Source organism: Stegostoma tigrinum, chromosome 17, assembly GCF_030684315.1.
Source record: "Stegostoma tigrinum isolate sSteTig4 chromosome 17, sSteTig4.hap1, whole genome shotgun sequence".
NCBI classification, from domain to species: Eukaryota; Metazoa; Chordata; class Chondrichthyes; order Orectolobiformes; family Stegostomatidae; genus Stegostoma; species Stegostoma tigrinum.
Genome location: NC_081370.1, coordinates 17,501,744 through 17,528,219, shown reverse-complemented (window position 1 = coordinate 17,528,219; position 26,476 = coordinate 17,501,744). Strand labels below are relative to the sequence as shown.

The window sequence follows — 26,476 nt, the reverse complement described above, 5'->3', positions numbered from 1 at the left end:
GAGACAGCCAGATGCATTCAGAGTGAGCATAGTACTTAAAAAGGTGGTGCTCCAAACCTCTCTCCCATTTACTGAGTATCAATGACAAACCAGCCTGACGCTCTGTCTCTATCTTTGCACTTGTATGAAGTTATTAATGGCTGACACCACATGATCATATCCTGCCTGGAGCTTAGCAAATGCTTTTTCAAATAATGCCGTGCAGTCCTCTGAGTTCCAGCAATCTAGGGAGTTTCTTCCTGAACCAACTATATGACTATGCCAGTGATGTGTTCATTACATTCTGCTCCTGAGTCTAATCTAGATAAAATACTGAATGCTGTGCAAGTTCAGCATGTCTTTGGCAAATACAATGTTTTTTTGTTAAAATGGAATAGAATATAAAAATGGTGAAGTCTTGCTAAAATTATACAACTACAGTTTGACCACACCTGGAATACTGTGAACAGTTTGGTCCCCCCATCTAACGGAAGACACACGGGCATCGGATGAAGTCTATAAAAATAAAACGCACAATCTCTCTTGTCCCAAAACGAAAACAAAGAACTGCAGAGCTGGAAATATGAAGCAAAAATAGAAATTGCTGGACCAACAACAGGTCTGCTGCATCAGTGGAGAGAAAACAATTAATGTTTCAAGTCCAGCGACACTTCTTCAGAAAATCCAAAGAATTGCAAATACTTGAAATCCTTTTTCAGAACCTTCTTCAGCAATTTCTGTTTTTATTCCACGTGCCTCTTGTAATTCTTTTTGAGGACAGTTAAAATGTCTTATGATTTATTTTACATTTCTTATTCTTTTCGCGTTTATTAACATTTTTGTTCATCCACCTCTTTTCTGCTATTGGTTGATTCATTGGTTCTGTTGATTCTTTCCTACTTTTTTATATCAAGTTGCATAGATTGTGATTCTAACCTTATGTTAGTTTTGTCTTTTTTTTGTAGTGCAGTTTCCAGAGAAATGCTAAACCCACTCGGCTGAATTCCCATTAGCGGGAACCAGGTGTCCACATTTGCCTCGATCAAAGATGGCTGCCGTAACAGATGCTGCGGCCCTTGTCACGTGATCGGGACGGCGCCCGCGCGAGGCCGGGGGAAAGGGCGAATGAGTTGAACTGGTGTCGTTGAAGTGCGAGGGTTGCAGTCATGTCTTACAACTATGTAGTGACAGCGCAAAAACCGACGGCGGTGAATGCTTGTGTTACTGGTAAATATTTCCAATGTCGAAAGAATCGTCAGTCCCTCTTCTGCTCACTTCACCGGCCGGGAAAGAAGCTTGGGTTTTGGGGATGGAAGTGCGGTGGGTTCGGGCTGGTAGGGTCAGGCCTCAAGTAAGGCCTAGTCACAACATTGAACATAGTGTGTTAGCAGGTAAATGCTGTAGCACTCTTCGGAGCAGTTAGGAAGTCATAGTTGACGCCGTTCTTGATATTTATGCGACTTAATAATTGGTGCTAGATGTTAATATTTTAAATGAGCATTCACTGTAAAAAAACATATGATAAGTCCTTTTACTCTTAACTTCTAATTAAGTTAAGATCTTGGCATGTGGAGCATTTGCGGGAAATTTCTCTCCAAGACAAAAAATGAATGAGGTCAGTTCTTGAAAAATATAGCTACTTTTAATTTTCCTTATTGGAAGTCCAGATTATTTGTTTGGGTTGTTCCTAGTTATTTACTCAAATACTGTGCACTGTTGGAGTAGTAAATTGTACAGAGAACAGGGTAGTGAGGGTCTGAAATCAGACAACATAACACAAATTTCTTCCTTGCTGAATGTTGCTGAATAAAAATGTCTATCAATTGATTACCATGTTGCAAGAATCTATGGATGTCAGTAACCGTTTTATGTTTAAAGGGGGCATCCATATTTTGTGAGCTTAGATATTTTCTAACCACCCTGTTCAGATATGTTATTACAAACCTCTGAGCAGGTGGGACTTGAAGCTATACTGTGACTATTTGTAGGCAATCACGTTGTAATGTTTCAGGGCCATTCAATTACATTTTCTACCCATCTAATTTTCAGGTAGGGAATGCTGGAATTTTGGAATTGATACTTTCCTTAGCTTTTGGATGCGAAGCCTACTATTAATTCTTGCATTGCACCATTTCCCCTCCATCAGGTCTAACTTTTATATATGAGTTTCATTAACACGGTCTTCAAATCAATAGATGTACTGAGAGATTGCTTGAGGAACTTTATCATATTATTTCTACCACAAGGTATTTATGGACTTTGTGTGTTTTGCTATTTCTTTTAATTTAAATATTTTGCTTTTTTTTCCCTCTGTAAGGTGGTGACCTTTGTGCCAGTTTGTTGTATATTTAATGTTAAATCTGATATTTTCCATTGTGAGATGATTTGTTATATTTTTAAATATTTATTAAATATTATTTTTAAATAGGATACTATCTTTAGAATGGCTTAGTGGTCAGCAGACAGTATAGAGTAGGAGACCTAATGTGTCAGTTTTAGGGTTGACAAGGTGTGATTAATGGGATATGGCAAAGATAAGTGTTTTTGTCCCAGGCGTTCGCAGTCTGTGCGAACAATTTTATATGTACAGATAAGATGTAAAGATTTGACAGTCAATGTCAAAATGACAGTTGACGTCAAAAGTGTCGCTGTCGATGTGACACCCGCAGGGCTGAAGTGCCTGTTCCTGTACAGTGTTGTTCTTTGTTTGTTCTAAAACTACTGTGGAAATGTGAGTTGTGAGAAAGATGCAAAGAAGTTTCAGGAGGATTTGGATAGGAAAAAATGAGTGAGCAACATTTTTGCACTTAGAATACAGTTCAAAAAATGTGAGGTTCACCATGGAAAAGGAGAGTTTCTTAAATGGTGAGAGACTGGGAAGTGTTCAACTTAGAAAGGACTTTGGGTGGCCTTGTTCATGAGTCATTAGAAATGAAACACATTTTTGGAGGGGAGTGGGGCTGTGTGGAGAACATATTATGCAAAGTAACAGTTAATGAAATGTCTATCAATTGATTTCTCCGAAGGCCAATATTCTTAGGAAAGCCTTTAACAAAAATATTAAAGTTGAAATAAATGGTCTCCATAATCGTTTGGTCAAAATCCTGGAACTCACTACCGAATAACACATGAGCTGTAACCACACGAATTCAAGATCCATCACCTTTAGTCGGCAGCTGCGAATACACTGTTGATGCGATAATTGCCACTAATGCCCACTTCCTAATTTATGATTTTTTTAAGAAAAATCACCCGTTTCAGATTATAGGCCCAACTAGTTTAGAGTCTTATCAATAATCCACCATTATTGAGGGACCATAATGAAATATTTATTTCCTTGTCTGAAAGTGCTATGTGATATGAAGGCACTGTTCTCCAGTTCACAGCAGTGTCGAATCTCATTCACATTAAACATGGGCAATTTCTTTTACTGAGTTGCATCATGGCTGATTCTAAACCTTGTTCTTATCGTCATAGTCATACCTTTTCCAGCATGAGGTCAGAAAGGAGGAAATCCAATAAGATGTTAAGGAGGAGCAAGAAAGCTTATCTATGTTTTATAATAAGCTATGTAACCATACGAAGAAGAAAAAATAGAAGTGTATGCTGATTGGGTAAGGTAATGAGGGGTGCAAGTAAGTTTACTATCCTGCTGTCTTACTGTATTAGGCTACGCATTTGTCAATTAAGATAAGGCTCGTGAAGTCTGTGAAAATAAACAGATTTTTCATAGCTGTTTTTCTGGCGAGTTTTCAAATTATCACTTGATTTTCATTTGCTCTTTAGTGGAGTGCAGGGTTCAATTGAAGGGAAGTTTAAACAGATCATGAAAGTGGAATCAGTCTTGATGGAAGTAAGGAAAAGTAAGGGAACACAGTCACAGGTGGGAGCTGTCTATTGGCCCCTGCAGAGTTGCTTTGCAGGATAAAGTGTAAATCTGAAGATAATAGAGATGCGTATGAAGGCCCCTACAATTGTAAGAGGGACTGTACAATTTGTATATTAACTGGGCCATCAAGGTGGGTGGGGATAACATGGGCAATGAATTTGTAGGGTGCATCAGAGATTGCTTTGTTGGGTAGTTCATTGTACAACCTGCCTGGCTGTTTTCGGTCGAGCAATTTGTAATGAGGTGGGAATAATAAGAGACTTTTTAACATCAAGAATCATGTGGTATAATTTGAAATTTTGTTTGAGGGAGAGCAACTCCAATCTCAAACCAGTTTCCTCAAATTAAATAAGGGCATTTGCAGCAACCTAGGAAAATATTTAGTTCAGTAGACGGGCAGTAGTAGACATTTAGGCAGATATTCCAAAATGTTCAGCAAAGAACTATTCTGGAAGTTAGAAAGATCAGTCACAAAGACAGTCAAGGAGAGTATTTTATCCAAAATTACGGCATATAAAGTTGCATAAACTAATGCTCAGCTAGACCATTGGAAATTTTTAGGAACCTGATACAGATGACTAAAAAGGTGATAATTGAGCAAATTGATTATGAAAATAAATTTGTCAGAAATAATAAAACAAACAGAAAAGCTACTACAAGTAAATAAAAATTAGTAACCAAAGTAATAGTGGAACTCTTGGGAGGAGAATTCAGAAGGAACTGGGAAATAGCATATAATTGATACCAATATTTTCGCATCGGTGTTCACTATGGGCAAAAGGTATGAAAGATGCTAATGGATGGAACGATCTTGCAACAGTCCCTATCATGAGCAACGAAGTATTTGACAAACTAATGGTACTAAAGGCAGATAAGTCACTAGGACCTGATGGCCTGCGACCATGAGTTTTAAATAAAGTGACTAAAGAGATAGCAGAGACGTTTAATTATATTCTCTAACTTACTGGATTTCAAGAGGGTTCTAGTTGATTGGAAAATGTTTAAAGTCTCAACCTGTTCATGAAGGAATGGAGACAAATCAGGAAACTATAGGCCAGTTAGCTTAACAGCAAATGTTAGGAAAATGCTGATAACATCCAAGATGGTGGAGTAACAGTGCTGTGTGCTGGCAGACTCTTGCCCAGGGCTCATCTGCTTGCCGTTTTTATTTTTCTAAAGCACTTCATTTTTCTTTTTCTTCAGTGGGTTAGTTGATGGCATCACTGCAGCAGCGAGAACAGGCCATGCGCACGGTGGATGCAGCCTCCTGCTGGTTGGAGGCAGTGGCAGTTGTGGCACTTCTCGCCGTTTAGAGGTGATGGCAGTAGTAGCAAGGGCATCCTTGTTCAGGGCCAGCGACAGCAAAGCTCCTCCAGTGGAGGTGGCGATGGTGGCAAGGGAACAAGCTGGAGGAGGCTGGCCAGAGAGAGTCTCTTGGCATGGTGGCCTGGCAGCAGAACCAGGGACTCGTGGCATTTGCGAGGCGGCAGCTGCAACAGTAGCAGCGTGATATTCCTGGAGCAGGAACTTGAGTGACATCGAGGCGGTAGCGGAGCTGGAGACACCTGGTTTTGGGGCGAGTGGGTTTCAGCATGGGACTCAGTGATGGTGAGATGGGCCCAGTGGTGAAAAGATGATGGCTAAAGAGTGGCAACTCCTACATAGAGTTTGGCACAAATGGTGACAAGGTGGTTTAGGAGGGATGGCAACTCGGGTGTCGCCAGGTGAACAAGCTCAGCACTCATGGCGGAGGCAGTGGAACAATGACTTTCTGTTTTATCTTTTGAATAGTTTAAGAATAAAAATTAAAAATAGTGCGGGGTTATGGTGACAGTTAAAGCTTTTCACTATTTTACTGTTTTATTCACTGTAAGATGGATGTGACGAATCATCCAGTTCAATTCAGGCTGGAGTCCATTATTTGGGGTAAAATAGGACATTTAGAAAAGCCTAATGCAATTAAACAATTAACATGGTTTTGCAAAAGGCAAGTTCTGCTCAACAAATTTGCTAGAGATGTGTGAGGACATAAACTGCATGATGAGAAACCGGTAGATGCAGTGTATTTGGATTTCCAGAAGGCACTTAAGGTCAGATGGTCAATATAGAGGGTTGAAACTCATGGGATTTGGGGTAATGGATTAGTACGAAATGAGGATTGGTTAACACAAACAGAGAGTATGGATTTTTTTTTAATTTGGAAAGACATAACTAGTGGAGTGCCACAAGGATCAGTTATATGCTATCTATGATTTGGCAGAGAGGCATATTGTTATGTGACTACTGGATGTGAGTTTGCTCGCTGAGCTGGAAGGTTAGTTTTCAGCTTCCCTTCGGAGGCTCACTGATGATGTTACCTAGAATGGTGATGAAACGTCTGAAACTATCCTTCCAGCTCAGCGAGCAAACTCACATCCAGAACCTCAACCTGAGCTACAAATCTTCTCAAAACTCACTAGTTATGTGACTATGTTTGTATACAAAAATAAGAGGGCATTTTGTGATGACAATATAAGGATATGAGGAATCTTTAAGGGACTGTGATTTGTTGGTGTGCAAGAGCTTGGTAGATTGATGTGGGAATCATGAAGTTCCTACAGTGCGGATAAAAACCATTTAGCCCATCAAGTCTATACCAACTCTTCAAAGTGCTTCCTACCCAAACCCAGCCCCCTACCCTATCCTTATAACCCTACATTTATATGGCTAATTACATAGCCTGTGCACCCCTAAACATTATGGACAATTTACCAAGGCCAGTCTGACTAACCTGCACATTTTTGTCAATGTGGGTGGAAACTGAAGCCCAAAGGGAGAATGAGAGATAATGGGAACTGCAGATGCTGGAGAATTCCAAGATAATAAAATGTGAGGCTGGATGAACACAGCAGGCCAAGCAGCATCTCAGGAGCACAAAAGCTGACGTTTCGGGCCTAGACCCTTCATCAGAGAGGATGAAGGCCCGAAACGTCAGCTTTTGTGCTCTTGAGATGCTGCTTGGCCTGCTGTGTTCATCCAGCCTCTCATTTTATTATCCCAAAGGGAGAATGTCTGCGTGGAGTTTGCACAGTCACCCAAAGCTGGAATTGAACCCAGGTCCCTGGCACTGTGAGGCAGCAATGCTAACCACTGAATCACTGGCGAGCCCTCAAAGCTACAGTAAAGTCTGAGGTAATGCACTTGGATAGGAAAATCCAAAAGGAAGACAATTATTTAAATGGAGAGAGTCTTTAAAAATGAGGGAGCTGAGCATTTGGCATGAAATATAGTTAGTACACGTGTCCAGCAAGTAATTAAGGCAAATGGAATTTTAGTATTTATTGCTCGGAAGTTTGTCTTGTTGCAGCTTTCTAGGGTGGGACTGCACCTGAAGAACTATGCACAGTCTTGGCCCCTGCATTTAAGAAATAATACTTTGCCCTTGAAGACAGCGCAAATGCGATTCATTAGATAGATTAAAGCTTTCGTTCAAGGAATCAGTCAAGAGATGCTGAACAGGTTATGCCTTTTATTCATTAGTTTGGAAGAATGACAGGTGATCTTATTGAAACATAGACAATTTTGAGGGGCCTTGACAGAGTAGATGCTAAGGGGATGCTTCCAATGTGGAGTGGTGGATTCTTGAACTAGGGGAATGAGGTACATATTAGGGAGGCACTTACTAAGATGCAAAAAAAACTTCTTGTGAGTTGCAAATGAACTGAAATTCACTTCCCCAAGATATGTGGAGGCTAACTTTTTGAAATTATTTAAAGAGCAGTTCAACTCCCAGATTGATCAAAAACCTCTGAAGAACTGTCGTGAGAGAAGAGTTGAGGCCCGGAGCAGATTAGCCATGATCTTGTGAAATGTAAGGGCAGTCCCACTCCTGTTTCTTAGATTATTTAGCTTCTGTGCATTTAGTTAGGTAGATTCCATTCACAGCAAATCAGCTGTACTGAGTCCAGGTTAAACTTCAAATTTGGGTTATTCTTTGCTTAACAAACAGAATCTGAAGAAGTGACGCCTGATTGTTTTTCTCATTTTCACTTTATTTATACAGATAAATTTTGAAGGTTTTTAAAAAAAAGATTATTTGATACTAGCAGTGGCTTTCTTAGCAAGTTCACAAGATGTGATCTCACATCTGAAAACATTGGATTGCATTTATTCTAGGTCACTTCACATCAGCAGATGATCTCAATCTGCTGATTGCCAAGAACACCAGGTTGGAGATTTATGTGGTTACACCGGAGGGTTTGCGTCCCGTCAAGGAAGTGGGCATGTATGGCAAGATTGCTGTAATGGAGCTCTTCCGACCAAAGGTAAGGCAATACGTTAGGCATTGGTAATAATTTACTCAGATGTGTTGGACTAAGTTTATTCCCATAGATTCTATCACTGTTTCCCCTTTTGTCCCTCCTTTGCACATGCACTCTGTTGTTTCTTAATATAATTAGCATTTGTTTAGAAGTTAGATTTTCAACTGTGGAATGTTAAATTGTTTAATGGTCAGTATACATCAAAATGGTATCCAGTTCGATCCTCATTCCTGTCCATATCCACACTATATGTTGGAGTCATTGAATCAGGAGTGGGGGTATTAGCTGATTCGCCTTCAGTTTCCCCTAACAGCTTAGGTGATGAAACTACTCGCACGGTCGATTTAATGCTCTGCTAATTCTGCTAGTTTAGTCAAGGAATGGAAGTGATCCTGGAATCTACGAGTTACTAGGTAGATCAAATTGTTCTTTTAAGTAGGAATTTTTGAATTGACACAAGAGAAAAACATTTTTTGTGCATTAGACAGGAAGACTGTTTTCACATTAATTGGAGTGTGTGTCTTCCATACGTGCTTGTCATAGGATTATGTATTTTTAAAAACACTTTTAGTTGTTTGGTAATTTTGTTTCCCAACTTTAGGACGTATTTATACTCTCTTGTGTTATGGCGAGTGCCTGTAGAACCATACTCCAGCAAGTGTCAGTACCTTTACAAGAGGAGAGAAAATGGGAATGTATCTTGGCGCCCCCCACCCCCCAATGACCAACCAGCTCCCACTTTGCGGGTGACTGCAGCCAAAGCTATGGACAACAAATTAAATTAGACTGGACTCAGTACACCTTGCTGTTGATGAAAGCAGTGTGCTGGGTGTCAATTGAGGGATTTATAGTTCACTGAAGCAATTTATTTACAGAGCCACTGCTGTTTTATTAAACAAAATGATGTAACCATGTGCCTAATATAAATGATATCAAAAATTTTTTGAGAGGTGATAAATTTGTGGAAGACTTGTTTACAGTGAGGAAATAGATGGGTTGATCAGTGATAGATGGAATTTAAGTCTAGTGGTGAAGTGATGCTCTTTGAAAGAAGTAACAAGACAAGGGAGCACTCAATGAAAGGGAACTCAGGAACTGACGAGGTGCTCTTCCACCGATATTGACCTGTCTCGCCACCTTTGGGTATGATAGTTAAGGCATGCAGGACACTTGCCTGTGTCAGATGTGGCAAAAATATGAGCAGAGGGTTATGCTGGAGCTGTACAAAACTTTTGTTAGGTCACACGTGGAGTATTGTGTACAGTTCTGGTCATTGCACTGTAGGAAGGATGTGATTGCAGTAGAGGGGATGCAGAGGATTAACCAGGATGTTGCCTGGCATGGAACAGTTTTTCTCTGAAGAGAGGCTAGATAAGCTTGGACTGTTTTAAGCAGAGAAGGCTGAAAGAGCACCAGATTAAGGCGTATGAGATGATGATAAGCTTGGACAAAGTGGAAAGAAAAACAGCAGTTCCCTGCGATGAAGGGTCAGTAACATAGGGGCATAATTTTAAAGTCAAAGGTAGGAAGTTGACTGAGTATTTGAGGGAAAAACCTTTTTACCCAGAGGGTGAAGGGAATCTGGAATACATTGCCTGGGTGGGCAGTAGAGGCAGGAGATCAGATGCTTAACCATTTTAAAAGTTCTAGGATGAGCACTTGAAATGGCCCATAGCCTTGAATATTTATAAGTGTTAGAAAGTGACATTAGAAAGGTGGATTTAGGGAGGTCTTTGTCTGTGCATGTTGGCCAAAGGCATCTCCCGTATTGAATGATTCTTCTACGAGGGTAGGAGTAGGCTCAATCACTCAAACCCTCACTATCATTCAATATTGTTAATGACTGAGCTGTAACAGCTGTCTAGAGTGGAGATTCCAAAGGGCTGCCACCCTTTGAGTGAAGAAATTCCTCCTTGAGTCAATCCTATGTGGTTTGCCTTTTACTGAGACTCTGTTTAATTCTAGACCCCACAGCTAACAGAAACATTTTGCATTTATTCTGTTTATCACTTTGAGTTTTATAAGTTTCTATGTCACCTCTCTCTTCTGAACTAGAGAGAACATAGGCCCAGTCTGCTCAGGGCAGTTACATCATTACAGGGACCATCTGATGAACTCTGGCTACGTTCCCTCAGTGGCAAATATTCCCTTGTGTGGAAGGAGACCAGAACTGCAAAAATATCTTGGGGTGCCTTCTCAACTGTGATCTGTACAATTAAAGCAAGACTTATTTGCTCAAGTATTCAAATCATCTTGCAACAAATGCTAACGTACTGCTTGCCTTCTGAGTTGCTTGTTGAACCTGCATGCTAGCTTCTACTGAATATATCCTTTCTAAAAAAAAAGATTTGTCAAAACATGATTTTTCCTTCTTAAAACCATGTTGACTATCCAAACAAACAATTATTTTCCAACTAGTCAGTATATTCACTTTTTAATGATTTTGGCATTTCCCAGTTCCCTATTTTCTCTCTCGCTCCTTTCTTAAACCGTAGAATTCCATGTACAACCTGACAATCTGACAGTACTGTTGCAGGAAAGACGCGCACCAATGCATACACTATTTCTAATCATGTCTGTCTATTTTCTAATCAGCCTACTGGGATATTATGACGCACTTCTGGCATGGGGAACTTGAACCCATATCTCCCTTGTCCAGGGCAGGGACTTTACCACTAAGCTACAAGAGGGCCCTAATCATCTCTTTAAACATTGTAGGGTGAAGATGACCAGGTGTTAGAGATCTGTCAAATTTCAGTCCCATTTGTTCCTCCCAAACTACTTTGTTTTTTAAAAATACTAATTTCTTTCGGTCCCACACTTCTATCAGAACTATAAATCCTAAGTATTTCAGGGAAACTTCTTGAGTTTTCCTCTGAAGATGGACACAAGGTACTACTTCAAATTCTTTACCGTTTCTGTTGCTCATGGTAAATTTTATGATGGACGCCATTTGTCTTTGATCTTTTTACATAGGAGTTTTATCATCTATTTTTGCTTCTTGTTATTTTGAAATCATAATCTATTTTCTCCCATTATCAATTTGTTAAACCTCTTTTGAATTTTAGAATTTCTTCGGTCCTGAGGCTTGCATCTTTTTCTTTTGCAGCTTTGTACACCATCTTCTCTGGTCTGATACTATCTTTAATTTCCCTTTATTATACATGGGTGGCCCTCTTGCTTTTTCTGTTGGGTATTTGTAATCTTAAAGGGATTTTTTTAAACTAGGCATTAATTCTTCAGATACCAGGTGATATCCATCAAATTTTTCAGTGTATCTTCGAAACCACTGAAGCCAATTTCCTCTTCATACCTTTCTAATTGTCTTGGTTTAGGTTTAAGACCCTAGCTTCGGGTTAAACTGCATTTTTTTTTAATTTAATGGAAAATTCTGCCTTACTACGGTTTCTATTCCTTAAATGTTCTTTTACAAAAGTTTATAAGTTAGTCTTTTCTCGTTATGTAATACCAAATGATAATACAAGTAATATCATTACATGAGGTGATGTAATGGTATTATCACTGGACTGCTAACCCGGAAACTCAGATAACATTCTAACAACAGTACAGTGGCTCAGTGGTTAGCACTGCTCTTCTCAGGGACCCAGGTTCAATCCCACCCTCAGGCGACTGTCTGTGTGGAGTTAGCACGTTCTCCCTGAGTCTGCATGAGTTTCTTGGTGCTCCGGTTTCCTCCCACCTCCACACATGTGCAGGCTAGGTGGATTGACCGTGCTAAATTGCCCATAGTGTTCAGGGATGCCTAGATTGAGGTGGTAGGGTGGGAGGAGGAGGGGGAGAGGGTGGTTGAAGGCAGATGGGTCTGGGTGAGATGCTGTAAGGGTCGGTGTGGACCTGTTGGGCCAAAGGGCCTGTTTCCACTCTGTGTAGGGATTCTATGATAAATGTAAACTAAGCTGTGGCCTGGTTGGTTTGTATTACTCCAGAAAACTATCTTAAACCGATTGCAGGAATAATTACTTGGCAGTATTAGAGAGCATCAGAATGACCTATTATGTATTCAGATAAAAATTGCCTGTGATTACTATATACGCCTTGCTGTAATTTCCTGACTTATGCCATACCCTGCATTCACCCTGCTGTTTTTTGTGATTTATAGGCCACCAATTTACCTTTTGCTGTTTTTTTTTTGCTGTAGTCAGACCAATTTTAAATCCTGTTCTTCTGATTGGTGAGAGATGATCTCCATTCCACCAATACTAGGCTGTCTTATCAGTAGTACCCACCTTATCTTCCTTTTGCTTCTTCCTCCAAAATGTCCAATATCAGTACAGTTGTTATGGGAGATTTGAACATGCGGGTAGACTGGGAGAATCAGGATGGTACTGGACCCCAAGAAAGGGAGTTTGTAGAGTGCCTCCGAGATGGATTCTTAGAACAGCTTGTACTGGAGCCTACCAGGGAGGAGGCAATTCTGGATCTGGTGTTGTGCAATGAACCGGATTTGATCAGGGACCTCAAAGTAAAGGAGCCATTAGGAGGTAGTGACCATAATATGATAAGTTTTAATCTGCAGCTTGAGAGGGAGAATCGGAAGTGTCAGTATTGCTGTTGAATAAAGGGAACAATGGAGCTGTGAGGGAGGAGCTGGCCACAGTTCAGTGGTACAATACCCTAGCAGGGATGGCAGTGGAACAACAATGGCAGGTATTTCTGGATATAATGCAGAAGGTGCAGGATCAGTTCACGCCAAAGAGGAAGAAAGATCCTAAAAGGAGGCGGGGGCAGCCGTGGCTGACGAGGGAAGTTAAGGATTGTATAAAAATAAAATATAAGTAGTATAACATAGCAAAGATGAGTGGGAAGCCGGAGGACTGGGAAGCTTTTAAAGAGCAACAGCGGATAACTAAAAAGGCTATGCACAGAGAAAAAAATGAGCTATGAAGGAAAACTGGCCAAAAATATAAAGGAGGATAGTAAAAGCTTTTTTAGGTATGTGAAAAGAAAAAAATTGGCTACGACTAAAATTGGGCCCTTGAAGTCAGAAACGGGTGAATTTATGATGGGGAACAAGGAAATGGTAAATGAGTTGAATAGGCACTTTGGATGTGCCTTCACTAGGGAAGACACAAGCAATCTCCCAGATGCAGTAGTGGCTGAAGGACCGAGGGTAATGGACGAACTGAAGGGTATTTAGGCAGGAAATGGTGTTGGATAGACTGTTAGGTTTGAAGGCTGATAAGTCCCCGGGACCTGATGGTCTGCATCCCAAGGTACTTAAGGAGGTGGCTCTAGAAATTGTGGACACATTAGTAATTATTTTCCAAGGTTCTATAGATTCAGGATCAGTTCCTGCGGATTGGAGGGTGGCAAGTGTTGTCCCACTTATCAAGAAAGGACGGAGAGAGAAAACGGGAAATTACAGACCAGTTAGCCTGACGTCAGTGGTGGGAAAGATGCTGGAGTCAATTATAAAAGATGAAATTACGACTCACTTGGATAGCAGTAACAGAATAGGTCAGAGTCAGCATGGATTTATGAAGGGGAAATCGTGCTTGACTAATCTTCTGAAATTCTTTGAGGATGTATCTATGAAGATGGATAAGGGAGAACCAGTGGATGTAGTGTACCTGGACTTTCAGAAAGCCTTTGATAAAGTCCCGCATAGGAGATTGGTGAACAAAATTAGGGCACATGGTATTGGGGGCAAAATACTGAGTTGGATTGAAAATTGGCTGGCTGACAGGAAGCAAAGAGTAGTGATAAACGCGTCCCTTTCGGAATGGCAGGCAGTGACCAGTGGGGTACCACAAGGTTCGGTGCTGGGACTGCAGCTGTTTACGATATATATTAATGATATAGACGAAGGCATTAGAAGTAATATTAGCAAATATGCTGATGACACAAAGTTGGGTGGCAGTGTGAAATGTGAGGAGGGTGTTATTAGAATACAGAGTGACTTGGACAGGCTAGGTGAGTGGACGGATGCATAGCAGATGCAGTTTAATGTGGATAAATGTGTGGTTATACACTTTGGTGGCAAGAACAGGAAGGCAGATTACTATGTCAATGGAGTCAAGTTAGGTAAAGGGGAAGCACGATGAGATCTAGGTGTTCTTGTACATCAGTCAATGAAAGCAAGCATGCAAGTACAGCAGGTAGTGAAGAAAGCTAATAGCATGCTGGCCTTCATCACAAGAGGAATTGAGTATAGGAGCAAAGAGGTCCTTCTGCAGCTGTTCAGGGCCCTGGCGAGACCGCACCTGGAGTATTGTGTGCAGTTTTGGTCTCCCAATTTTGAGGAAGGACATTCTTGCTATTGAGGGAGTGCAGCGTAGGTTCACAAGGTCAATTCCTGGAATGGCGGGACTATCAGTTGTTGAAAGATTGGAGCGACTGGGCTTGTATACTGTTGAGTTTAGAAGGATGAGAGGGGATCTGATTGAGATGTATAAGATTATTAAAGGATTGGACACTGTGGAGGCAGGAAGCATGTTTCCGCTGATGGGCGAGTCCAGGACCAGAGGACACAGTTTAAAAATAAGGGGTAGGCCATTTAGAACAAAGTTGAGGAAAAACTTCTTCACCCAGAGAGTGGTGGATATATGGAATGCTCTGCCCTAGAAGGCAATGGAGGCCAACTCTCTGGATGCTTTCAAGAAAGAGATAGACAGAGCTCTTAAAGATAGTGGAATCAAGGGTTATGGGGATAAGGCAGGAACAGGATACTGATTGTGGATGATCATAACGAATGGTGGTGCTGGCTTGAAGAGCCGAATGGCCTACTCCAGCACCTATTGTCTATTGTCCATATCCTTTAAATATTTTAATATCATGTCTTGGTCACTCTACAGCCATGTCTACATGATGGCAATTTAATCCTAACAGTTTACTTCTATCTGCACTATCTATTCACCTCTTTTGTTGCAAATTCTCTGTGCATTCAGAGAGTGCTTTCAATCCTGCCTTTTTATTCAGTATTTTAGAATCAACCATGTTTTTATTCTATCTGAATTCTCTCTCTCTTGGGCTCCCACTCCCTGATAAGATGATTAAACGCTCCAACTGGACTGGCAAATCTTCATACAAGGATGAAGTCCCAATCTGATGAATGTGCCTCATCTTCCTTTCGCAATTTGCACCTGTCCAGAACCAGTCCTAACGCCTTCAAAATCTAAAACCTTGTATCCCACGGTAGTTTTTTCCATCTACATATTTTCATAATCTTAAATTTCAGTACTCACTAGCACATGGTGTAGGGAGCAGACATGAGATTACTGCCTTCAATGTCTTGCTTTTGAGTTTCTTACCATGTTCCCTAAATTCTATATGCAGGACGTTATTCCTTTTCTGCCTCTGTCATTGGTGTCAATGGGAGCCAAAACCTCTGACTTTGGCCTGCCTGAAGAGCGTCTTATAGCCTCACTGATATCCTTGGCCCTGGGACTAGGGAGGTATCTAGTACAGAAATGCTTGTTTGTTTCCCTTATTATCAATTTGCCAACCACTATTGGTATTCACTCTACGTTGCCACAACCCCCCCCAAAAAAAACCCGTGCAGCTGAGCCACCTGAAGTGCCACAAGCTTAGTTTTTGCTACATTCCTATGAACCATTGCCTTCACCAGTATAGGAAATTGAAAATCGTTTGAGTGATTTGATTTATTTTTGTCAAGTATTGAGATAAGAAAAATACTCGTTTGTGTGCTATCCAGGCAAATCAAACTATACTTAAGTGTACCAGGATAATGGAACAGAGTGTAGAATATAGTGTTACAGCTACAGAGAAGGTGCAGAGAAAGATTAGCTTTAATGAGAGGTCCGTTCAAAAGTCTGATAATAGTGGGGAGGGAAAACTGTTCTTGAATCTGTTGGTATATTTTCTACAAGCTTTTGTATCTTCTGCCCACTGGAAGAGCATATAACTAAGATGGGGGAAGTGTTCATTGATTATGTTAGTTGCTTTCTTGAGGCAGCAGGAGTATAGATGGGGTCAGTGGATGGAAGGTCACTTTGCGCGTTGGACTGGGCTGTATTCACAACTCTGCAGTTTTTTGCGGTCTTGGGCAAAGCAGTTGCCATTCCAAGCTGTGACGCATCTGGATAGGATGCTTTCTATGGTGCATCTGTATAAATTGGTAAAAATCATTGTGGATGTGTCAGTTTGCTTTCGCCTTTTGAGGAACTGGAGGTGTTGGCATGCTTTCTTAATCATAGCCTCGACGTGAACGGACCAGGACAGATTGTTGGTAAACTTTACTCCTAGGATTTGAAGCTCTCGACCATCTCCACCTGAGTACCTTTGTTACAGACAGGGGCGTGTCCTCCACTCCACTTTCTGAATTTGACCAGCTCTTTCGCTTTGCTGACATTGAGGGAGATTGTTGTCTTTACATCGTGTCACTAAGTTTTCTGCCTTTCCTGTTCTGCCTCCTCATTGTCTGGGATCCAACTAACTACGGTGGTGTCAACAGCAAACTTGTGAATGGAGTTAGAGCAGAATTTGAACCAGGAATATATGATATGGAGGTGCCAGTATTGGCTTGAAGTGGACAATGTCAGAAGTCACACAACACCAGGTTATAGTCCAACAGATTTATTTGAAATCACAAACTTTCAGAGCTGGGCCGCTTTGTCAATTGAAGTGAGAGAGAAGCACACAACACAATTATGGGCAGCGGGAGATCAAGGGTAGAAGATCAAAAGACCATACAAATAGTGAGAGTGGAGTGCCAAATAAGTCCCTGCCGGTGATCAAAAGTGTTAGACGGTGTTGTTAGGTTCGTTTTTCGGAGACCTTCACGGACTTGGTGCAATAGCAAGACACTAACCTGGCTACAAAAACACAATCATTTATTATTAAGCAAGTACAAGCTGTGGAGGATTGCTGTACTCAACCCGATACAGAGTGCTGAGTTCCATAAGCGTTCTCGCCGAACAGCGGACAGTCCCCGCTTTTTATACTTTATTTTGGCTGATACATAAAATAATTACTACATTTGGAACATAGAGAGCAGGATACAGCATTGATCGTCCATGAAGTGACTGATAACAACAGGATGCGATTTCAAGCTGCTGAAGTGTCTGGCTTGAACAAAGGTCACTGACCTGGCCTCTTCAGTAGAAACAGAAGTTTCACCCCTTTACAGAATTACAAACGTTTCCCACTCAATCCTATTCAAGCAGGAAGTTTAAGACAGTTTCCACATACCCCTGTGTGAGAAGATGAGCATAAAAATTAATGGGATGTTATCCCATTAACATCTCAATGTGAGTCAAGTGTTGACAGCTGAATAACAAACAAACAAAGGGAAAACCTTTCATCTGAAAATGAGGCAGGAAGATATTTACAGTAAATTAAAAATACTGTGGTGCTGGAGACAAACAAACTGACGGGAATAACATGATCACTATTAGATTCGCATGCCAAGGGTCTAACTAAAGTCATAAGTAAACCAAAACTGTACAAACTAATTCAAGTAAGGACGTGGTATCGATTTATCCAGGTGATGGTGAGAAAACAGGACAGCCAGGAAGATTTTACAGATACTAAAGTGTGATGGGGTCCCATGTTGCGTGACAGTCTTCATGGGTATGGAACTTGGCTATCAGTTTCTGCTTCGTGATTCTGCGTTGTGTATTTCAAAGCCTGCTTTGGAGAACGCATATCCGAAGATCAGAGGCTGAATTCCTTGACCGCTGAACTACTCCCTGACCGGGAGGGAACGTTCCTGTCTAGTGATTGTTGAGTGGTGTCCATTCATTCGTTGTCTCCATTTGTATGGTTTTGCTAATATACCATGTCTTGAGGCATCCTTGCCTGTAGTGTATGAGATAGACAACATTGGTTGAGTCACATGAATATCTACCATGCCCATGGTAGGTGGTATTCCCACGTGTAATGGTAGTATCCGCGTGGATGGTCTGACATGCCTTGCAGAGATTGCTGTGGTAGGGTTGTGGTTGATGTTGCCCTGAAGACTGGGTAGTTTGCTGTGAAAGATGGTCTGTTTAAGGTTTGGTTGTTTAAAGGTGAGAAGTGGAGATGTAGAGTTGATCTTAGCAAGATGCTTGTCATCGTTGATGACATGTTGAAGGCTGCAAAGGACATGACATCATCTCTCTGCTCTGGGGAAGTACGGGACAACAAGGGTACTCTGTCGGGCATATCCTGTATCTGTCTTCTGAGGAGGTGGTTGCAGTATTTCGCTGTGGCATGTTGGAACTGGTGATTAATGAGTTGATCATCATGTCCCGTTCTTATGAGGGTGTTCTCCAAAATCTTCAGGTTTTTTTTTGCGTTCCTCCTCATCTGAGCAGACCCAATGTATGCACAGGGCTTGTCCTTAAGGGATGGCTTCTTTAAGATGTTTAGGATGGAAACTAGAGAAGTGCAGTGATTTGTGGGCTTGTGGTAGCATGAGGTACTGAGGTGCATGTCCTTGATGGAGATGCATGTGCCCGAGAATGAGACTGGTTCTGAAGAGTAGTCCACGGTAAGTCTGGTGAGATGAACCTTGTTGAAATCACTATGTAATCGTTTCAGTGATTCCTCACCCTTAATCTAAAGTAAGAAAATGTTCATGTATCTGGTGTATAACGTTGGTCGAAAGTACTGTCCGGCAAAGAAGTGTCGCTCGAACTTGTGCATGAAAATGTTGGCATATTGGGGTGCAGATTTGGTCCCCATGGCTGTTCTGTGTGTTTGGGTAAAGAACTGGTTGTCGAAGGTGGAAGACATTATTGTCGAGGATGAGTTGTAGGACGGCATCTGGAAATTGGCAGTTGTTGGTATTGAGTATTGAGGCTGTGGCAACAATACAGTCATGGTCGGGTATGCTGGTGTAGGGTGTTGAAACATCAATTGTGACTCGCATTGCTCCTGGTTTGGCTGGTCTGTGGGTGCTGAGTTTCTAAGAAATCCACAGTGTTGTGATAGAAGCTAGGGGTTCCCTGTATAATGGGTTTCAAGATGCCCTCGACATAGCCAAAGGGGTTCTCTCTGAGTCCCGTTGCCGAATATGATGGGGCATCCAAGTGTGTTGGTTTTGTGGATCTTCAGAAGGCAGGAGTCTCCTATGCAAGAAGTATGCGGGATGAGAGTGCATAGGATATCCTGAGGGTTTGGATCAAAGGTCTTGATCAGTCTGTTCAGTTGCTGGGCCTGTTGTTTGGTCAGATTGGTAGGCAGATATGTCGTGTTTGAGGTTTAATTGTCAGTATGCTTCTTTGCAGTAGTCTGTTCTACTCTGTATGACGATGGCTCCTTCTTTGCTGGTTTGACAATGTTATGATTAGTCTTGAGAGCATGGATGGTGTTGCGTTGTGCTTGGGTCATGTTCTGCACTATCTTGTGAGCGTGGCTGATAAATCTGGCATTAATGCACCTCTTGATGGCTTGAGCACATGTCTTGAGCCTAGGGCAGCGGCCTGTTGGTCGGTCCAACTCTCTTCTTTGGCCATTGCACTGTGGATCTGTCGACTGTTGCAGTTCGTTGGTTGTCTCATTGGGCTCACTGCTGACACCTTGGGGCTTGTGGAAGAATTTGTGGAGCCTCAATTGCCTGATGATTTTCTGTGTCTGCCACCAGATCAGTAGGGTCTGCTCTGGTAGTAGGGCAGAAATTGAGCCCTTGGCTGAAAACTTTGTCATCCGTTTGAAGGATATGGTCAAACAATTTGATGTTGGATTTCCCTATTGGTGGTCCTGGTTTCAACCGTGGTACCAGAGGAGGCTTGGTTATGTCTGGTGGTGATGCCAAGTTTCTCTAGTTTCTTGTTCTTAGTGTTCATGTAGGTGGTGTAGTTCCATTGCCTCATCTACTTGGCAGTGTCTTGTAGCTGGTCCACTGTAATGTTGTACTACATGTGACCTCACCACACTGCTCTGTATCTGTAAAATCTTCCTGACTCTCCTGTCATCACCACCTGGATAAATTGTTATGATCTTTCTACCTTTAATGAGTTTGTACTGTTTTGGATTACTTATGACTTTGGTTTGGCTGTTGGCATGCAAATCTTGTTATTCCAGTCAGTTGGTTTGTCTCCAGCATCACCTCAATTTTTTTTGTAATTATCTGTCTGTCTCACTTAATTGGATTATAAGCAATCACTTTGCTATTCAGCTGTTGATATTTCAGTCACGTTGTCTAACACTTTGGATCACTGCAGGAACTTAGTATTTGGCACTCCACTCACACCATTCATATGGTCTTTTTGATCTCTCTGCCCTTGATCTCCCTTTCCCCATAAATTCTGTGTTCTTCTCACTCACTTCACCTGATGAAATGACTATGCTCCAGAAGCTTGTGATTTCAAATTAACCCTGTTGGATTATAACCTGGTGTTGTGTGACTTCTGACTTTGTCAGGAATATAGTAAGGAGTCGAGTACACTGCCTTGTGGGAAACCATTGTTGAGATTATTGTGGAAAAGATGTTGTTGCCTATCTTTACCCATTGTGGTTTACAGGTCAAGAAGTTGAGGATCTGGTTGCAGAGGGTGGAGCAGAGCCCTTGATGTTGTGAGTTTGGTTGGGATTATGGTGTTCAAGGCAGAGCGAAAATCAGTAAGTTAGAAGTCTGAAATAAGCATTCTTGTTATCCAGATTTTTCTTGGGATGAGTGTGGGGTCAAATAGCATCTGCCGTGGACCTGTTGCAACTGTAGTTGTAGTGGGATCAAGGTAGTATGAGAGGCCGGAGCTGGTGTGTGCCATGACTAGGCTCGTGAAGTTGTTGATAATGATGGATGTCTGAGCCATTGGGCGGTTGTCATTAAGGCATACTGGCTGTTTTTTTTTGTTTTTGTTCACTCTACTGGGATGATAGTCGCCTCCTTGAAGCAGGTGGGAACCTCCACATCAGAGTAAGGAGAGGTAGATGTCTGCAAATACTCCTGACATCTGGTCCATGCAGGATCTTAGTGCATAGCTGAGTTGGACTGACCAGAAGGCCGCTGCCCTAGGCTCGAGATGTGTGCTCTAGCCATCAAGAGGTGCATTAATGCCAGATCCAGGCCAGTTGTTTTCTGTGGGTTCACTGTCAAGAAGGTTGATCTGATAACAGTGACATCATTTGCTGATGATACGAATATAGGTGGATAGGCAGGTAGTACTGAGGAGGTGGGGAAGCTGCAGAAAGATTTAGACAGTTTAGGAGAGTGGTCCAGGAAATGGCTGATGAAATTCAATGTGAGTAAATGTGAGATTTTGCACTTTGGAAAAAAGAATACAGGTATGGACTATTTTCTAAATGGTGAGAAAATTTGCAAATCAGAAGTGCAAAGGGATCTGGGAGTGTTGGTCCAGGACACTCTAAAGGTTAACTTGCAGGTAGAGTCCGTAATTAAGAATGTAATGTAATGTTGTTGTTTATCTCGAGGGTTGGAATATAAAAGCAGCGATGTGCTTCTGAGGCTTTATAGAGCTCTAGTTAGGCCCCATTTAGAATACTGTGTCCAATTTTGGGCCCCACACCTCAGGAAGACATACTAGCCCTGGAGCGTGTCCAGCGGAGATTCACACACATGATCCCTGGAATGGTAGGTTTAGCATATGATGAACGGCTAAGGATCCTGGGATTGTACTCATTAGAGTTTAGAAGGTTGAGGGGAGATCGAATAGAAACTTAGAAGATAATGTAAGGTTTAGATGGGGTGGACGATGGGAGGTTGTGTGCGTTAGATGGGGAGTCTAGGACCTGTGGGCACAGCGTTAAAATTAGAGGGGGTAAATTTAAAACTGAAATGAGACGACATTTCTTCAGCCAGAGAGTGGTGGGTTTGTAGAATTCATTGCCGCAGAGTGCAGTGGAGGCCGGGACGTTGGATGCCTTCAAGGCAGAGATTGGCAAATTCTTGATCTCAAAAGGAATCAAGGGCTACGGGGAGAGTGCAGGGAAGTGGTGTTGAAATGCCCATCAGCCATGATTTAAATGCTGGAGTGGACTTGATAGGCCGAATGGCCTTACTTCCACTCCTACGTCTTATGGTCTTATGGACTGGGTACTGGTGCATCTGAGTCTCTCAGTGCAGAAAAGGCTTTCACTGACCTTCTGTTCAAAATGATCATAGAATGTACTGAACTTATCAGGGACGGTTGTATGGTTGCCAGCGATTCTGCTGGACTTCACTTTGTCGCCCATTACGTAGTGTAAACCTTTGCTCAATTGACATGTGTTTGTGTAGTTAATCTGGGACTGTATTGTTTGGTATTGTTTCTTGGCGTCCCCGATGACTTTGCAAAAGTCATATCTAGATTTCCTGTATAGGTCATGGTCACTCAACTTGAACATCTCAGACCTAGACTTCACTAGGGAGTGGATCTCCCAGTTCATCCATGGTTTTGGGTTGGGGAACATTTGGGTTAACTCCTTCGGCACGAAGTCCTCTACACACCTACACAAAAAGTCGGTGACAGTAAAGGCATGTTAACTTAGCTTTGTTTTATATGAGTTTTATCCATGTTTGAGAATTTCATACCTGTATTCAACAGGGAGAAGGCAAGGACTTGCTTTTCATTCTGACTGCAAAATATAATGCCTGTATTCTGGAGTACAAACAGAATGGGGAAAACATCGATATCATCACACGAGCTCATGGAAATGTACAGGTAAAAGATTTTATTTCTGAATCTTTAAATTATATGATAAATTGGAGTTATTTGGAGTAATAAAATACCCTCAGTCTTTTCGTGGGATTAGGATGCGTTTCAGCATTTAAAGTTGATGTAGGATTTACATGGACTGATCGGATGTGTGCTAGGGTCATTAAAGCAGTGTGTATTTAATTCCATATCCTGGCGCTGCACCATTTGGTGGCTTCTGTAACATCAGCAAATACAGGTCAACTTCTACACAACAATGATACTCAAGTGCCAACAGGGAGTTCAGGACTGCGGTTATATGACTTGATTATCTGTTTGAGTTAAAACTTTTTTCAGCTGTGCACAACAATACTGGGGCCTTACTGTTTTGGATTTGCTGATACCCAGATCACTTGACACTAATTAGATAGACACGTCAGCCTTATTTTTTCATGAATCCATGGCACACAATCTTGGTATTCTCGCCCTGAGATGATTTCACAAATACAAATGTGCTTCATTGAAATGTGTTTGTCAGCGTCTTATTATAAAAATAAGTAGTCAGTTTGACGCAGTTAAAACTTAATAAATGAGTTAGGAATGCTTGGTGGAAAATTAGCAAACTGTACTCATGCGATGAAGGCTATTTGTATTGCAGTGTAACATGTTGGATACTACTATTCCACTTGAGGAAGAATTACACATTTTTAAAATCCATGGCAAGTCGGTGATCTTTTTTAAGCTATTTAGTAAGTCTGTTTGGCAGTTACAGTTTTATCACTCAAGCGAAGTACATATTCTATTGGCATTTTAAATAAAGGAGGATTGGATGAGTGCATATTAGATAACAGTAAACTAAAATTCAAGAAGAGTTTTCTCTTTCTTTTGATTCCTGGCTGCCTGAAAACAAACTAGATGCTGGGAAGGCCAAAGTTTGCTGCAGACCATTCTATGATTTGAGATACTGAAGCCTAGTTTTAAAATAAAAATATAGACCAAAGATCCAAAATGGAAAATTTTTGCATCACGGTCTGTAGACTCTTCTGATTCTGTTTAGAGATTACAATCCGCTGGTGAGCAAGTAAAGTTGATTGCCACTACTGGGAGCATCAGAATCAACATTAACTCTGTTTGTCCACGGATAATTCTAGACTTGCTGAGTGTCTCCAGCTTCCTCTGTGTATTCAGTATTGATTGCCCTCTTCAATTGTATGTCTATTCCCAAAAACCTTGTGATCATTCTACGGATTATGTGACTGACTCTTTGTTCCTTTCAGGATCGTATAGGCCGTCCCTCTGAGACTGGAATCATAGGCATTGTGGACCCTGAGTGTCGCATGATAGGTCTCAGGCTGTATGACGGGCTCTTTAAAGTGATTCCATTGGATAGAGACAACAAAGAGCTAAAGGCATTCAATATCCGGCTGGAAGAACTTCATGTAATTGATGTGAAATTCTTGTATGGCTGTCAGGTCCCAACAATTTGTTTTGTCTATCAGGTAAGGGTCAAGAGTTTGTGGGAGGTGACCAAAACGTGTGGTGGTCAGACATCAGACGTTTACTTGTATTCCAAAAAAATAAGATCAACACAACAGAAACACATTCAAATATGGCAGATTTTAAATACAAGATATAGGAAAGCTTGTAATAAAAGAAGCATTTGAGCAGAACGTGAATGTTAGAGGAATAGTAATCCAGAGTCATGAGTTCAAATCCTACCTTGGTGGCTGTAAAAATTTAAATTTCCTGAATAAATCTGGACTAAAAGCTAGTGCCATTAATATTGATAAGAAAACTGCTGATTGTCATAAATACCAATCTGGTTGACTAACGTTCTTCGGTGATTGCAGTCTACAGTTCTTACCAGATCTGGGGGACATTTGATTTCAGATCCGTGTCAGTGTGGTTGAATCTACTGAAATGACCAAGCAAGTCTATCAAATTCGTTTTGCCTATAATTTTTCTTTTCTTGTGTGAATCCCTAGGGTCCAGTTGCAATGTCTGAAGCCGAAGTTAACAGTGCGAACTGCATGGGCAGGCCGTTCACTGTGTGAGAACATTGGGACAGTGACTTGCACAGCTTTTAGAGGAAACATTCAGTAGGAGAAGAAGCTCATGAACACATGCTGAAGGGCTATGGGGATGGATAAAAATGCTGGTCTTACACTGACTCTTCCTAATAATAAATAAGTGACATACAACATAAGCGACACTGTCATGTCCAACTAGTTCATTCCAGCTTATATCTTCCATTCATCCTTTTCCTGGATTTTGTATCTCTGTGTGACCTCCAACCAGTTCCTTTTTTATGCTTGTAGCCACCTCGTAATGAATCAATGCAATTCACTTCTACCAATCGCTGTATGGTCCTAAGTACTCACCACTCTAGGTTAAAAAAATCTTTTGATTTCTTTCTTACCTTATTGTTTGGTGATTATTTTGTATTGATGATGTTTAGGATTTGGTTTTTTTCCCTGCGTTTGATATATCAAAAGCTTCAATAATTTTAAAGATTTTGAGTGCCCCCCACCGCGTTCTAGTTTTCGAGACAGGAAAATAAAATCCTGCACTGATTCTTCATTGGTAGATTTGCCACCATATTTCTGGTATAATTCTTAAGTCTTTTTTTAAATAATAGAATGACTGGAACTCTATGCAGTAAACTAAACTAGCCTAAGATTTGCTGCAAGTTTTAACATAACTTTCAATTTTGTTCCTGTGGAAATAAACCATTGATCTTGATTTATGTTTTGAAAGGTCTGATTAACCTCTGCTGCTAATTTTATTGATTTGTGCACCTAAGTTACTTTGACCCAATTTGGCTTTTTAATTTCTCAGTCATTTGTAACCCTCTTATTTTTCTTGCCAAAATGTAATATTTCACTTTTATCCGTGTTCCAACTGATCTGCCATTTATACATCCACTTCTGAAGTTTATTACCGATGTTATGTAATTTGCTGCATCCTTCTTGGTACGAAACTCTTGCCCTACACATTGTTCAACCTTATCCATTAGTCTGTTGTATGATACCTCATCAAATACCTAACGAAAGTCTAGGTAAGTTGCTGCAACTTATTTACACTCAGTTCTTCACAAAATTTAATTAGGTTGGTCAAGCAAGACATTGCCTTTCGAAATTCATGTCTATTGGTTATATTTTTGAAGACACCATTTTCTAGCCACCATATTATCTGTGACTGTAAATAGACTGTCTGACATCCTGATGTGTGGACTTAAGTAGGAATTGTCCTCGAAGTTTAAACGTCTGATAGGCAATTCCCCTGCTGCCCTCGACCTTGTGCTAATGTTTCCGACTTTGACTTAACATTGGAGATTTTTGGACAGTTCTGCAATACTTGCCTGAATAGTTACCCAGGATGTTAGACAAAACAAAACCTGATGTGACATGGTGAAAACCCCTCTCTGACTCAGCCTGGCTCAAGTTCCACTCACAACTCACTGTACTTACTTTTTCAACACTTTAATCTTTTAAAATTTTACCTTCAAAATTCCCACACAGCAGCTAGTGCTGTACAATGGGGGAGTGACTTATTTTCTGTGGATTCTACTTTGCCTCTGAGTTTCCCAATGGATGCCATGTATTTCTCTGACAGCTGGGACCTGCAATTCCAAAATAAATGTGCTGCATCATTTCAGCCAATGAATCTTGCATGCAGTGGCAATCCATTCCTCACTGTCACTATGAAGATTTGAGCTGTGATGTTCTCCTGTTTAGTTGAACGATGTTTTGTTTTTTGACAAT

General features: G+C 41.2%; 1 protein-coding gene across 1 annotated transcript in view; it reads left to right on the top strand.

Moving 5' to 3' along the window:
• The first annotated feature begins 1,073 nt into the window (after positions 1-1,073).
• The window catches only part of ddb1 (damage-specific DNA binding protein 1), an 81,669-nt gene continuing 56,266 nt past the window's right edge, over positions 1,074-26,476 (top strand). Inside the window, exons 1-4 of the mRNA XM_048545251.2 lie at positions 1,074-1,206; positions 8,024-8,172; positions 22,623-22,739; positions 23,990-24,211. Coding sequence (XP_048401208.1) covers positions 1,146-1,206; positions 8,024-8,172; positions 22,623-22,739; positions 23,990-24,211 — 549 coding nt within the window. The 5' untranslated portion in view covers positions 1,074-1,145. The remainder of the gene's footprint in view (positions 1,207-8,023; positions 8,173-22,622; positions 22,740-23,989; positions 24,212-26,476) is intronic.